This window comes from Catharus ustulatus, assembly GCF_009819885.2.
Source record: "Catharus ustulatus isolate bCatUst1 chromosome Z unlocalized genomic scaffold, bCatUst1.pri.v2 scaffold_29_arrow_ctg1, whole genome shotgun sequence".
NCBI lineage: Eukaryota > Metazoa > Chordata > Aves > Passeriformes > Turdidae > Catharus > Catharus ustulatus.
Window position 1 is genome coordinate 1,116,610 of NW_024879446.1, and position 16,439 is coordinate 1,133,048.

Here is a 16,439-nt window from a genome sequence, read left to right on the forward strand (position 1 = left end):
AGACATTATTTTGGTGCAGCAGAAACATGATGGATTAGCAGATGTTGACATTTTCTTCTGTATCTGTCATTGTCAAAGTTATAATCATAGTGCTCTTCTCTATGACCTGCAGTTGATATATTGAAACCAGCTTCAAGAACTACTTTACTGAAGAATATTTCCCTTTATATGTTTTTATTGTGCAAAAGGAAGATCCCTTCACTTCTGCTTTTTTCTGCCATTTGCTTTAATTTCTCTTATAACTATTCACTTTGAAGTAGCTTGGATAGAAGAATAGATTCAAATATGTGTGTGCTTTTCACTTTTGCATCCCAGAGTGCAGGGCTGATAAAATGGCTGCCTTTATTATTCACTTGTTCCAGCTTTGAAAGTACTTTGCTTTTTGACGCATTGAGATTAGATAAATTCACCAGATCTGCTGTCTGGGCTGAGAAATGAATGCATCCATGTATTTGCAGTCTATTTAGTTTTATTTTGACAGTTTAAATAATCTTTGTTTCTCAGTGGAATAGTGAGACTAAAGACAACAGGAAGGTCTGCCCCTCATTTATGCCGATTTGGGTAGCTAGGAAATTATTAGACAAACCCACAACTCCTTACTCCTACTGAAATTTTTGGATTGTTCAGGAGTGTTACAAATTCAGGCACAGAAACAAGGAGGAGGTGGGGTTTTTATTCTGTCTTTTGTTTTTAAATGTGAAGCTGCAATTTGGTACAAAGAATTAAACCAAGTAGAGAGTTTCACTTACATTTTGGTGTAGCTGTATTGGAGGCTGTGATTAGGCAGCCCAGGTTGATTTAGAAGCAGCAGTGACATTTTACATGAATTTGTGGTAGCTACTAGATTGAGTCTGTCCAGCTGCAGCTTAGATCTCAGGTGTGACATTCTGTTTTAAATTGTGTGATCCAAAATAGCTGCAAGATACTGATAGCAGGAGACAAAAATGTAACAGAAGAACTAAACTGGCTGAAGTGATTGCTGCTACCAAAGGTGCTTCCTTAACTATTCATAATATCTTAGTGGCTAAGTTGATGTCATCACCAACACTCGGTTGTGTTAACAGTGTTGATCAGCAAGTTAAATGAAACTGATGGTCTTGATTCAAATCTTGTCAAAATTGGGGGAAAAAACCCAAAATATTTCAAGACCATCACCTCACGATCCATTTTATATGGGAACTATTTGGTTGGTGTCTGATGGACTAAACCCATATGTCCCTAAAGTTTTTGGAAATAAGAAGTATTGAGTGTGATTTTCTGGGTAAGCATACTGTAAGTGTTGTCAGGCAAAAAATTTTAAAGGGCAATAGGCATGAACTCTGGTTCTTTTTTTTAAAAAACTGTTCTGAAGGGAATTTGCTTGCACAAATGGATGGAGTATGTTTTCACATCTTAGGCTGGATCCCACACATATTCTAATTGTGGATTCTCATTGTCGAAAATTAATTGACTTGGCTTTGAAAACAGGTTTTCTATGATTTGCTGTTGTTTTCAATTACAGTAATTTCACGACTATAAGGCGCACCCTTTTGACTAAAATTTTCCCCAGAACCTGAAAGTGCGCCTTATAGTCTGGTGCGCCTTATCTGATGGACAAAGTTCAAAAAATTGGCCTACCCGGAAGTGAGAGCTGCGAGCCACGGGGGGAGCCAGCAGGGCCATGGCTGCCACGTGGAGGCGGAGCGGAGTGGCGGCGGGCACTCCCGGCCCCATGGAGACAGGATGGCCCCTACACAGGCACCCCCCGGCCCCGTGGAGGCGGCACGGTCCCTCCAGAGGCACGCCCTGGCCCTGTGGAGGCGGAACCGCCCCTCCAGAGGCGCCCCCTGGCCCTACACAGGCACCCTCCAGCCCCGTCGAGGCGGCACGGAGCGGCGGCGGCCACAGCCTGGCCCCGGTGAGGCGGCACGGATGGGTTGCGGGCATGCCCCGGCCCCGCCGGATACAGACGGGCCTGGGGGCAAATGGCTGCTGGCTTGAGGCGGGGCCTTGGCCAGCAACCACGCGGAGGGAGCTGGGGGCGGAGCCTCGCTGCAAAAAAAAAAAAAAAAAAAAAAAAAAAGTGCGCCTTATAGTCCGGTGCGCCTTATCTGATCTACAAAGTTGCGCATTTTGCCGACTCCCGGGGGGTGCGCCTTATAGTCCAGTGCGCCTTATGGTCATGAAATTATTGTAAATGCAAAAAAGTGATGTGGCTTTGTGTGCTACATGAAGATCTGCATGTCTTGCAGTCCTTGTGCAACCACATCTTTCACAGGGGCAGCCTGAGATATCTTTAGGTCTTTGGATGGGAGTTATTGTGGGGAGTGTGATGAACTGGATTTGAGTTAATCCAGCTTTAAAATGTTACCTGAAAGACAAAAACAAAGAGCAGAATCAATTCAGCATTGAACTTCAAACATTTCCACTAGCACTAGGGACAGTTGGGAATGATTCTGTATCATGACACTGCTGGTGTGCAACTTCTGAATTATTATTCTTGATCTCACTCTTGTACAACTTGTGAAGTGGGCTGCTTGGGGTAGATGCACCTACATTTTCAGTAACTTTGTTTTCCTCCTTTGTCTTATAATTATGCCTTAGGTAGCACCCTATGTGGAGCAAGGCAACTTTTTTGCATTTTTTTCCTGTATCAAATCTCTCATACTGTTCTAGTCTCTACCTTGCTGATATTGAAAAAGCAATACAGAAGTGTTCAAGTAGTAACTAATTACAGTAACAGGTGTTCTGTCTGCTTGGCTGGTTTCTTAGGAGTAGTAAGGGTAAACTATTGCTGTGTAAGTGAGAATGTGAGCAGAAGTAGCAAAATCATTGTGTTGGGACAATTACTGGCTTGGCTTTTTTGCTTCCCTGAAGACATGTATGAAATATGTATCTGTAGAGCAAAGCTTAGGTGTTTTTTTTTTTAATTTCACATTTGAAAAAATGAAGGTAGATGTGAAATAAATTATGTTGTAATTCTGTATGAAGACATGAAGAACTTAACCATTCCTTAAACTCAGGTTGGCACTATTACAGTAAGTTCACGGCTATAAGGCGGACTGGATTATAAGGTGCACTTTCGCGTGTCGGCAAATTTCCGAACTTTTGCCCATATATAAGGCGCACCAGACTGTAAGGCGCACTTTTTTTTGCAGCGAGGATCCACCACCGGCTCCCCCCGTGTGGTTGCTGGCTGAGGCCCCGCCTCCACCCGGCAGCCGTGGCCCTGTGGCCCTGCCTCTACCTGGCAGCTGCGGCCCTGCCAGCTCCTCCCACAGCTCATGCTTCCGGGTTGACAAATTTCTGAACTTTGTCCATATATAAGGCGCACCGGGCTATAAGGCGCACTTTTGGGTTTGGGCGAAAATTTTAGTCAAAAGGGTGCGCCTTATAGTCGTGAAATTACTGTACTTTGAAACCCTGATAATAATAAATACTCAAATTAGTCAAGGCTTTTAAATCTTTATGTGTGGATAATGCACAAGTACCCTTGGGCTAGGGCTGTTTTATTGCTTGTTCTTTATACTGCCCAAAGTCATACAACCACTGATTATTTAGAAGCACATGTTAAGAAACAGGCAGTGGGGTTGTATTAATGTTGGCTTGAGTTAAACACCTTCTCCCTAAGGCAATAAAACATCATGTTTTCTTTGTTTCTTTTAACAATGACTTACTTGCCTTAACAGAGTAGCTCTTGTATTTTTTTCCTTTGTGTTTTCAAAAATATTATTAATCAGTTGGTTTTTATGACAACCATTAATTATTTAACTTTCCTGTCACTGGTAGTTGCAGAGTCCATCAGTAGTAGGATTTCACTGAGGTAAGGAATACCTTTATCCAAGGAAGGAGATGGTATTTTTAAGCCCTGGGTTTGTTTGTATATTTACCCCCTACCCCCAGGAAGATTACCTTGAAGATTTGCGTGATTAGAATGTATAATAGAATAGTTACCTTTCTTTAAAATTGTTATGCTTACTGTCTGCTTTTGAGGCAGGAAAATTAAATGGATTATGAAAAGAGATAATAATCTTCCTTACAGTGACATTAGTGTAGTGAACAGTTGCCCTTAAATTGCTCCATAGGTAGTATGTGTACCTTTTGTCTTGCTTGCTGCAAGTGTGGGACAGTTTTCAACTATTTTTGCTGTAAGAGGCGGGGATTTGATGTGGTGGATGTCTAGTCAAATGTTAAATTGAGATAAGAATTAAATGATAACTTGGTTTCCTGAATCCCCAATGAAGTCTTCAGAGACTTTACTAGATCCAACTTTTAGGTCTTCTGCATGATTTGAGTTGGTCCAAATTAAGTTGATTAAATTACTTTGCTCACCATCACCAACATGTAGCAATATATAGCAATATAATGGTCATCACTAATTGTCATCTATCTAACAACAGCATAGCAGAAAGTCTTTATTTGGAAAATCCTCAATGGTTAATAATTTGACAGGCAGATTTCAAATTAATACATTTCCAAATGTAAGCTGCAGGAGACTTCTCTTGATTACATCAGGAATTGAATATTAGCTGTGAAGATGCCCTTGACCTTAAATGAAAACTTGAAGAGAGAACATTATTTCAATTACAAGTATAGAAGTATCGCAAGTACTGCTTTTGTCAGTAGAAGTTTACATTTTCTTCTTTACCCTCCACTATTTCCAATCAAATTCATGATGAAACCACTGAATGTATTTAGAATTAAAGCCAGAGAACCACAGCATGTTTAATATGAAGTACTCTTTTCAATGAACGACTGAAATCCAAGTAAAAATTACATTTATTCATTAAAATTTTGTGCGTGTGTGTGATTATTTTCTTCTTTTACCCTTAAAATTGTGGTCCTATGACTTCTAGTGACTGGTCAGTCCTATGAGAACATGGTGACTGAGATCATGTCCATGGGCTACGAACGGGAGCAGGTGATTGCAGCACTGAGGGCCAGCTTCAACAATCCTGACAGAGCAGTGGAATACCTTCTGATGGTGAGCACTTACCTTACCTGCACCTTGTTCTTTGAGTTTCTGTTTTCCACACAATACCTTTCATTTTGATTTTGGTGTTATTTTGAGCATTACTCAGTCACTGAGAGTGGCATTTGCCATCTGGAAAGATGAGACTGAAGTTTTTACAGACGTGGTGTTTTCTATAAAACACTGAAGTAATCCCTAACCACCTCTACCACTTCTTTGCTTTCATTTTTTGTTGATTGATATGGGTGTGTCTGTAAAGTATATCCAGTTATAGTGATAGCTTTGACTGCCAGTGGTTGGCTCAGTGGTTTTGTGTCATCTCTTAGTGACAGCATTAGTTGATTTGTTATACTTTTGTATCTATATCATCATGTTCCAGTTCACTGTTTTTGTTAATAAGGCACAGTGTTCTTAATATACTTTCCAAACAGAAGGGTTTGAGAGGGTTTATTTTTGAACAGTGCTTAATTTAACTTCATTTTTCACTTCAGCAGTGTTTTAGATAAAAAACAATTTTCATTTGATAAATAAAGCTTGAAGGTTTAAATGAACTTCATTGGCAGGAGAGGAAATAGAGGAGTAATTTCACTTTAATGAAAACCCTGAGAGTTGTTTTAGGGACTTTTTGGGTTATTTCTTGTTGAATACCTGAATCTGGCAGGTGAATTGTAGCCACCATAGAATCTGTCTTATTTGTTGCTTAATCAGTATTTCCAGTACATTTAATTTTTAGTCTGGCATACAGTTTTTCTCCTAATGAGGTTTTTCCTTTTAGCAGATCTGAACTTTATTAAAATCTCGCAACCAGATATCTTGACCTAATCATTGCAAAATAGATGTGGATTGAATTTCTGATTGATTGATAAGAAATCTGGCATATTTACCCTCCAGTTATAAAACTTTAATTTTGTTGAGTAAGTTTTCCCTCAGTAGTTACAAGTACCAGGCATGCTTCCTGATTACATTAATGTTCCCAAAACTTTGTAATCTTCAGATTTGAAACTGAAAACAAATGTTTGGAGTACAAGAATGTGAAAGGTTCAATTCCCAGCTACCATTAGGCCAAGCACGGGTGAATGCAATAGCTCCCAACTCTTTGTCATAAGTCTGCAAGTTCAAACATTTGTTTTTCATGTTGTAAAAATGTTGAATTTACTGTTCATCTAGTCTGTAAATACACCATGAATTCAGTGCCTCCCCTAAGTGTTGGCAGTCCTATGCAGTGTTCAATTCTTGTGCACTTAGTTTCTGGCATTTCACTCCTCTAGTTTATTTCTGGTCAGGAATTCCAGAATAGAGATAGAATTTCCCTGTGATGGAGCTACATTTCATGTCTGCCAAATGCATTGACTGCTATCAGCAGTTAATTTCTAGTCCTTCAGTAGGTCCTGTACATAAAATGGGTCCCTCTGTTATATAAGATGTCCCTTTATGTTTCATGTTATCCTTTACTGGAAATATGTTTTCTTCTTTCTTCCTCCTGCTGGAAAAGGGAGTAGGGAGGAATGGTGTTGGAGACCGTATTAGATGGCAGACTTTTTTGCTGTCCTTCTAGAAGAATCCTTACAGATGGTCTTTATAACTGTTCTGGGTCTGCTGGGATCTGAAGATGTTCCTTACTGTCCTACTACATCAAAAAGAAAGGGGTTTTTTTGGTTACTGTTGATCTGATCTCTTGATGACATTGTTCTTTGACCCTCTTTCTACATTACTCCCCTGCAAACTATCATGAGTACTATCTTTTATATAATATGAAGAGTATGATTAATACACTGAGATCTGTAAGTTTAACAACACTGTCCAGATTGAAGGAACCTGGGCACGGCAAGGGTAAGGTGTTAGAAAGGGCTTAAACTGTAATTAAAGCACAGCTATTCCTCAGATGAGCCCTGAAGATTCTACTTGTCCGTAGCTCTGTTGGCTAGCTCTTCAGTTTTCATGACTTGATCGTTCAGGGTCATTTAGGATGTAATCCTGTGTCTGTGACCTGTGGTTGTAGAAGGAGCTACCAAAGATAATCTTTATTTTTCTGTGCCCCAGACTCATCTTTGGAGGCATTTACATTTAGATCTCTCTTTCAGCCAAGGATTTCCTAACCTCCATTAAGGAAGGAGTTTTGTCATCTCCTCTTAGTTTGGATATTTTTCAGAAACATTTCTTTAGTGTGAGTACAGTCAAATACTGAACAAAACTCCTGGAGAGGTGGTCAATGTCCTGTGCCTGTCAGTAATTCAGAGGCATTTGGACAATGCCCTTTACAGGTTTTAACTTTTGGTCAACCATGAATTGGTCAGTCAATGGGACTAGATGATCATTTTAAGTACCTCCCAACTGGAACTATTTTATTCTGTGTTCTCTCCAGAAGCTGGACCTGATGTGATTATTACCCTGCAGCGAGCAATGTCAGCTAAAAACCGCTGTACTGCTCAGTTAAACAGTAAACAATTGTTTCATCCGCCATAAGGCAACAGTGGCCTTTTTTGCTATGCAAGCAGTGTTTGCATTCAGAGTGGCTTGTGTGTGGTTTAATACCATGCTTTATACTGTTGTGTAGCTGTGTGAACAATGTCCATACACCTCACTCACGTAGTCTGATTACAGCTGTACACAGTCTCTGTTATTTGGAGAGTGATACTTCAAGCTTGTGTTCAGGAGTTAAGATGATGTTCAAGACGATTAATAATTTCTAAGTAAATTTGTTTGAACTAGTTTACACAGTCCTTCCATTCAAGAGCAAACTTAAAAGTTTAAACAAGCACATGTTGTTTGATCTGGACACAGATTGCAGTGATGACGTATGCCTGTGAATAGGTGAAATCAACTAGTAATTTCATAAGATTAGCCAAGTTGTTACATTATGCTTGGATTGCCAAAAATGACTGATTTGATGGAAAAGGTATTTAATCGGTGCTCTGTAAGCCACTGATAAGGGAGAGTTACCTCAGAATTATACCATGAATGGAGCTCTCCTCCCCCTCAGTGGAGGGAGCAATGTGTAACAAGCTTACTGAGCCAAGTGCAGGTAATGAAGTGTGTGACAGGGAAATCTTGCATTTATTCCCTGAGTGGCTTTAATGAGCACTTGATGATCAGGTGATTTATACCTTGATGTGCTTCTTAATAAACAAGTAAGGCAAAGAGCATTTCTTGAAGCACTGTCCAGTTCTCCCTTTCTGGATGTGCTTTCTATATTAGCGGTGTATTTGTCCTTGTTGTACAGGTGTAATGATGAACATACCATGTGAAGATCATGTTACAGCAGGGCTTTTAATCTACATTACCTGCCAGTGATTTTTATGGTAGGCTTGACAAACCTCTTCATTGCCTGGTTACCCTGTAGTTCTGTAATATTTCCACCCACCCAGTTCTTAATGTTTTCTGGTTCCCCAACACAAGGGTGGCCCTCATTTGGGTAACTTCTCTGGGCTGTTCCAACAGGGTTTGTTGTAATATTCTTTGTGTCTCTCCCATGAGTAAGTTTCTAGACTTCAGAAAGGTTGGTTGAAAGGACAGACTTGGTGCAGGAGTTCAGTGGCAGTGAGGAAGGCAGTGTTTGGGGTAGGTAGCATGAAGGATTTCCATGCTGGAGAAAAGTAGTAGAGTTGAAGTATCATGATTGTATAACCTACATTCTATTTTATTATAAATTGTGTTTTAGCTTTGTCTATTTCAGCCCTCTGAACAGTCAGTTCCTATATAAACTTGCTTGCACATAGTAAATACACAAAAGGCAAGTTAATTTATTTTTTTTAAAACTGATGAAGCTGGGTAACTTACAAACCTTTTCACCTTAAGATACAGTAAATGACAGCTTTTCAATGAGGAAAGAAGTCCCAAGAGCTGTCTGTGTTCTTGCATCTCTTCTTTGCCAACTGTATGGATTATTAATCTTAGTATTTTGTACTGCCTTTGTTGCTGTAATGTCACATTTGCACAATAGTATAGCATAGTGTAACAGTTTTTTTAGTTTAACTTTTTCACTTATATCAAATATCCTTAAACAGGATTCAAAGCATGTATTTTTTATCAAAGTGTGTTTAAAGTGATGCAGGGCATGCCTTTTTATACAAAATGCACATTTTTCCTGCCAAGGAATAAAATTAATCTTTTCACGGTGTTCTCTGTCAGTTATAAATGCATAACTCACAGGATCTTGCCTTGTATTTGCAGTGAAAGCATAAAGTTTTGGGTATTTTCCCCCCCCCTTCATTCTGAAACCCAAATGCTGCACGCAGTTGAAACATATGTTAGCATTCTGTGGTTAATGATGTGACCTGTGGCTTTAGGGGATACCTGGAGATAATCAGGCTGTGGCTGACCCCCCTCAACCACCAAGCACTGGTGCATCTCAGTCTTCAGCAGTGGCAGCAGCAGTAGCAACCATACCCACGACTACTAGCTCACTAGGAGGTAAGAAAGGCTCTGTTTGAGAAAATGTGATAAACAATGTGCACTTAATCTCTTTTTCAGTCAGTTTTAAGTTCCAGGTGCCTGTGAGTTGTTCAGAGGGAATTAGATAAGAGCTGTCAGCATGGAAATTCCAGGTGTGGCACTTTCTTGGGACAAGTGGCTTGTTGTATTGTCAAAAAATGCAGTGAATTTGCACAATTTCTTTAATTCAGTATGCGGGATTCTTAAGTGCAAGACCATGGATATAGAGGGGGAATTGTGTTTTCTCTCACTTAAACTCTGGTTTTCTACGCTGTGACTGACTGGGCACTGTCTACTGTGACTATATTATTGTATTTACCACACAGAAGCTGGGAATATCAAGGGAGAAACCTGAAATCAGGCTATGAAGCATAGCACTAGAGAGACCTTTAAATGACCTAGGACTCCTCACTCAGCAGTACAGCACTTTGACAGTAGTTGGTGCCTGCTAAAGAGAAGGGTATTTATCATGTATTTATCTGTCTTTTAAAGGGAGATAGGTAGATAAATACATTAAAGGAGCCTAATGAAGGGGTAGGAAAGGTCTGTCTTAGGCTGAGTTAGAAATGGTGCTCAAGATACAAGACAGTGGATAGATATGTCTGATTGAGATTAACCAGAGCTGAGGGATCCAGAGGAAAGTGTTGGAGATAAGGACAAGGCTGTTGGATCTTAAGACAAGACTGGGTGAAAAGGAAATGCATTATTTGACCTTAGAATAAAGAAGTTTTGCTTAAAGCTAGAGTGAGGAAGGAAATTCTTTTACTCTTCAGTGAGTGGTGTATTATCCACTTTCATGTCCTATTTCTGTCTATAGTTACAGTGTAGGTATGCCTTTAATTAAGATGCTCAGTAACTTTATAAAAACATATTATTTCACTGATGTTTTTTTCAGGGCATCCACTTGAGTTTTTACGAAATCAGCCTCAGTTCCAGCAGATGAGACAAATTATCCAGCAAAATCCTTCTCTGTTGCCAGCATTGCTACAGCAAATTGGACGGGAAAACCCTCAACTACTGCAGGTGGATCTTAAAACAAGAAAATCATGCTTTCTAATTCTGACTTAACTTTAAAAGAGAGTCATACATTGATGATGTCTGGGCTATATGTTAATATATATACATTATATAATTAATGTATTATTTATAATATTTAATATATTATTATATATATTCCATATGTTTATATGTATCCCATAATGATGTTACAGGATATATGTTATGATGTTATGGGATATATGTTATGTTACTAACAGTTGCAACGTTCTATTGCTGGCTTTTCAGCAGTTGTGCTGCACAGAATGTATTTACTATGACTGATACAAATTTGAGACTTCATAAGAGGGGCAGAGGGGATGAGGAAGAGGGAAGGATCACTGCAGTTGAATTTCCGGTTGAATTGAAACATTAAAATTGCAATTGTTATGGTTAGATTTACCAATTTTTTTCTGTGCATTTTTTACATGTCCCTTTGACTTCTTAATTCTCTGAAAATAAATATTTTTACTTGTCTGTTGGGATACTTAAACATCAGTTGTTTAAATATGTGTTTCTTTTACTGTTCTGTGCAACACAGCAAATAAGCCAGCATCAGGAACATTTTATTCATATGTTGAATGAGCCAGTTCTAGAGTCTCGTCAAGGTTTAAGTGGCAGTGACGATGGTGCCAGCACTGGAGGAATAGGAGATGCTGGGAATGCTCATATGAACTACATTCAAGTAACACCTCAGGAAAAAGAAGCTATAGAAAGGGTGAGCCTTTCTTCTTTGAAATTCTTGTTGCTGTAGGGCATTGACTCCAGTGCATGCTTAAGACATAATTAACTTAAACTTGGCTTAGCTCAGTGGTTCTGCATCGTATTTGGTATTTTCGTACTTGGCATTTCATAGCTACTGTAGCCTTGTTTCAAATCATATCTCTTCTTGCTTTATAGCAGTTGAGTCTAAAATATCTTAAATCAGTCTCACTGAGAAGAGGCAGAGCATTTTAAGCAATCAGAGACCATCCTATCATACTTCATAACGGAATGGGTTTCCCTCAGGAATTATTCAGGAAGTAATTCCTCTTGCAGAAGCCTCAGCCAGTATTGTTCTAAGATCATGCCATGACAGGTTTCCAGGTAAAAGGATCTGGCTGCTTGAGCACTGTGTGCAAAGTATTTGGAAAGTAAGAACACTCATGGATAAGTAGATCAGTTGAAGTCAAAACTTTACCCAGTTATGTGTCTGTTCATGACAGTTAATGAATCATAATTTTCTAAAATACTGGTAAGCATGAAAATATACTCTGAGGAGGTAATATTGCGTTCATAAATAATGTGCAACTGAGTAAATATGAATTTCTGTAGATGGCAATGCCTCTGAGATTTTTCTCAGGAGAAACTGCAAGAATTTTGTCATACTTTGGTAGTGGTTTGGTACCCCGGAGACAAATGTTTTTTCATCTGGCAAAACAAAAGTTTATGTAAGGATCACCTATTTGTATGTAGGTGTCTATTCTCTAGATCTTGAGGAAATTGGCAATTAATAAAATTTATTTGTCCATGTACTTATTCACAGGTCCTCTTTTCTAGTCTGTTGCATTTCCTTTTAAAGCCATTTTATGCAGTAGAGCTTTATTACCTCTACAACTTGTTCTAAAACACAGCAGAGATACATATGCTTTTTTCCATGAAAGACAAACCTTGAAATTTAAGTGTCTTTGTATTGCAGCCAATGCCTTCATGCCACTTGGGGGCCTGAAATAAAATCTAAGAATGGCTGGTAAGGATAATAGGACTCAGTTTTTCTCACAGTTATTTAATCTGCCCCATACATTAAATGCCTTGCAGGTGCTGTGAGGACTTTAAGAAAAATCTTCAAATAGTGGAGTGTACTTGCCTTTGGCAAGAATTCATTTGCTGAATGCCCCTAAGTACTGGCTAAACCGTTGGCACAGTAATAAGTTCTTCTCTTCTCATGCCCTGTTGTCACTATGTTCCAGACATTAATTAATTCCTTGACTTCTGAAAACCAGATTGCTCTCAGCTTACTTGTCTTGGCTGCAGTGTGTAGTTAATTTTTTAAGATAAACAATTGAAAATATGGCTTTATGTGATGTGCTGGACAGCCTACTAAAGATCACAGGCTAGGAGCTTTTGTTCCAGGCAATTTTTTGTTAGAAGTGCTTTGGAGCTTTCTACACTTGTTTAAAATTATCATTGTTTAAGTTGGGTTTTTTCCTGCAGCAGTGCAATGTGCTGTTACTTCATGGTAACACTGTGACTCAGGTCTGTTTTAGACTTACTGTGTCACTAAAGAAGTGACAAGTTTTTTATAGTGCTTCATTAGACTTAATCCAATCACTTTTTCAAGTGAGGATTCTCTTTATTAAAGGCAGAGGCAGCACTTCCTTTTTTACTCATTGCTAAAGTCTGCACTGGGCTATGCAGCAATGTGATTTTCCAGAAGGCAGTAATTGCTTACCTGACATCTAAGACACTAGACATACAAATAAACCTAACATGCAAAATGTACTTCCTAAATATGTTTCTTTTCTTCAGTTAAAGGCATTAGGATTTCCTGAAGGACTTGTGATACAGGCATATTTCGCTTGTGAGAAGAATGAAAACCTGGCTGCCAACTTTCTTCTACAGCAGAACTTCGACGAAGACTGAGAGAATTCTTTTTCTATTTCACACCTCACACCAGTGCATTACACTAACTCTGTTCACTGGATTGTCTAGGATATTTGGGCTTATATTCATAATGCTTGGTGTATGCCATATAGGGGGTGGGTGGAAGGGAGAACATGGGAAACAAAGCAAAGAAAGCAACAACTTTTAACTGTCTGTTTTAAATCAGCAGATGGCAGAAAATCGCACAGTGTTAAAAAAATATATATACAACCAAAAATTCAGCTTCTGCAGATAATTAGTTCCTTCTATAAACTGTAGGTTAACTTTTTCTAGGTTTTCACTCTTACTGTACTAGTTCCAGAAATGTAGTGTAATGCACTGCTTCATGTTCCTTTCCACGTAGTATTGACATTAGAAGTTCCTTCCCACTTAGTATTGGCATATTTCATGGCAACACTGGATAGCAACTTTGTGAAATCTAAAAGATCAGAGCAAATGTAATCCTGAATGCCAAAATAGGGGTATTTGGGTTTTTTGCTTCATCTGTGTTAAAGTAGTGCAAGAAGCACAGTATTTTTGTCTAATGCTGAAGTAGAACAGTGTTGGCTTTTTTCTTTTTTTCCAATGAAAACCTATTGCAGTTAAAAGTGTCCTGATTATTCAGAAACACCACCCCCTCCTTTGTCCCCCTGAAATGATCTGAGAAACTATATACATACAGAAAAAAATTATTATCCTGTTTACATATTTTCTCTTTGGGAAAAAAAAAAGATAGATATCTAATTACTGTTCTCTTAATGTTATCTTGCAGTAAAAGTTTTAAAAGCAATAGATTGCATGTTTGGTTTTGTTATATGCACTCTAGTGAATTGAATATTCTTTTTCTGCCAGCAAACAAAATGCAAGCTTCATTTTTGTCTGCTGAAATGAGATTTTATCAAATCAAATTTCACCTTCCCAACTTCGTTGAACCAGCTTTTATAGTACAGCTATAAGTGTTCTGTTGCTTTTGAGTATATTGTAGTGTTCAAGCTATTTCTGTTAAGTAAGGACTTTTGGGGATTTATTCACTTTATAAGGAAGAGAAGTTCAAAACTCGAGATATCAAGCAAACTGTCAATTTATTCCAGTGTAAAAAAATTGACACTCGAAATTTTCTATTGAAAAATAAACTCTGGTTACAGAGTTTCAAATCTTACTCCTCCATACCTACTTATCATTTATTTTGTTTAGTCATCATAAAATGTTAAACTTTTCTTTTTTAATACACAATTACTTTTAGAGGTAATTTTGCCCATCATTGCAATAGTAGGAATAAAGACAAATGCAAATTTAATCTAAAGCTGTTCTGTGCAACATTACCTGAACGCAACATGGGGATAGTTTGATTTTTTTCTACTGTTGTAGTCCAATTGCCTGGATTACAAATTTACCTCTACAGTAACCAGGAAAAAATATTGTTAGTGGTACAGCACTGAAGTCCTGTACAACTAATGATACTAATGATTTTAATGATTTAGTGGTACAACTGAAAAATTTTCTGCTGAGTTTATCAGTGGATTAACTGCTTAACTACTACTTAAGCTCAAAGTACAAGTCAAGTGTCTTGAAAAAAGAGCTAAAAAGACTGAAACGTTTATATTACGTTTCTTCATTGATTGGCCATAGTCTGTAAAAATATTATCTGCACAAAACAATGAAATGTTTTAAAGCCTTTTACTTTTTTTTTCTATTCTTATACATCTGTGATATTTTTCCGGATAGTATTTTAATTATTCAGATTTTATTCTTTCAAAATTTCTTAGTTGTATGTTGTCTAAGTGATCAGTAGCACAACCCAAATCTATGAGTAGGAGATGTGATACTGCTAAATAGGAAATGAATATTTCATAATGTTTTCATTTTAGAGAAGTTAACATTAATACCTGAGTCAGCTAGTAGCCTTCATCTAAATAGGATTCTCAGTTTTTCTGTGAACTGGGAGAGATGGATTTTGATTTAACATTGCACGCCAAAAGGGGCTGTTTTTAATCTGTAAAAGGACCAGCTGTCAGGTACTTGAAAAACACCAAATTGATACAAGGACTTCTTGAATGTACTTTTACTACATAGCTAATACCTAACTAAGACAAAAGCTTTTAGTTTGTGGGAGTCTTCTGTACTGATCAAACTGCTATGAGAAATAACCATTCCTTCTCTAGGAGGGTGGAGAGTAAAGCAAGAATGTCTGGGTGTTTCAGTCCACTCCCTCCAATTTTGATTTTGAAATGTTTACTTATTATAAATGTGTTTGAATTAAAGTCTGTTGAGCTTGTTCTTTGTTAAAAAAAAAAAAATCAGAAAAAAAAGCTAGTAGCTTTGTTCATTTGTAACTTTGTATGCTGAGTGACTGAGGGATTTATGGCTGCTGTGTTTGAAGCCTTACTAGTCATGCTGTTCCCGTTTTCTCCAGCAGTGAAACAGTGTTTTTGTGACTTCTGATGAACAACAGGTGTCTGACCTTACATGCTAGCAAAAACTGTTACCTGTCCAATAGCGGGATACTTGCCAGGGCGAATCATGTCTCTCTTTGTAGTAGCTGCCAAAAGGGAAGAATACATGGAATTCATGTGGTGATGAGGAGGTGTGACCTGAGCAAGCTGCCTAGGTATGTTGTGCCTCGTTTTCTACCAAGTACTACCGGGAGTTGTCTGCACAGAGTGCTTCTCAGCTTCTCTGCTGCACATCTCTTAGGGATTTGGGGATCAGTTTCCTCAGGGCTTTCTGAACAGTAGCTGAGAAAATAAAGTATTTCTTCCTAAGTTTTGGTACTGTAGTCCTTACCTTTGTTGTAAAACTTCTGAATATCTGCTTAGACAAAAGCTATTTATGATGCACTTTTAATTGGGATTAAAAAGTTACTCTGAAGTCATATTAATTCTGTAGTTGTCTGTTCTTAAGTCCTCTCTACGGCTGCATTTTAATGTTGTGGTTAATTTACCTTATCCAGAGCTGTCTGATGAGTCCAGCTAAAATCCAAGCAATTTGACTGATTAAATTCCTTGTTCTTACCCCACACTATCAGAATTTTTTAGGAATGTGAGATACTCACTCATGAAGTCAGATTGTGACTCTCATTTTGGAATGCTGGGTTGAGCTTCAGTTCAAGAACATGCATGAGTGAACCAAGCAAAAACAAAGCCAAGTCCTCAAATAATGCATGCAGATCTGTCACCCGTGGTTTCATTGGATATTTCATTTGGTTTTATAGAGTTTTGAAGGCAGCCACATCTTTCTTTTTTTCTGATTTCTCTTACACAAAACTAACCTAGAATTTCTGCACTTGAAAATACTCTCTTGTTCAATGGAAACAATAAAGTGGGAGTGGGGAGTACACCTTTGTCAGTAACCTTTATAGATCTTCTTCCCTGCCTGCTTTGAGATGCCAGCATACCATCCT

At 38.3% G+C, this 16,439-nt stretch overlaps 1 protein-coding gene across 1 annotated transcript in view; it reads left to right on the top strand.

Annotated features, from left to right (window-relative positions):
- The window catches only part of RAD23B (RAD23 homolog B, nucleotide excision repair protein), a 36,567-nt gene extending 20,656 nt beyond the window's left edge, over nucleotides 1-15,911 (top strand). Inside the window, exons 6-10 of the mRNA XM_033086541.2 lie at nucleotides 4,836-4,963; nucleotides 9,238-9,361; nucleotides 10,278-10,405; nucleotides 10,959-11,135; nucleotides 12,926-15,911. Coding sequence (XP_032942432.1) covers nucleotides 4,836-4,963; nucleotides 9,238-9,361; nucleotides 10,278-10,405; nucleotides 10,959-11,135; nucleotides 12,926-13,039 — 671 coding nt within the window. The 3' untranslated portion in view covers nucleotides 13,040-15,911. The remainder of the gene's footprint in view (nucleotides 1-4,835; nucleotides 4,964-9,237; nucleotides 9,362-10,277; nucleotides 10,406-10,958; nucleotides 11,136-12,925) is intronic.
- Nucleotides 15,912-16,439: the final 528 nt, after the last annotated feature.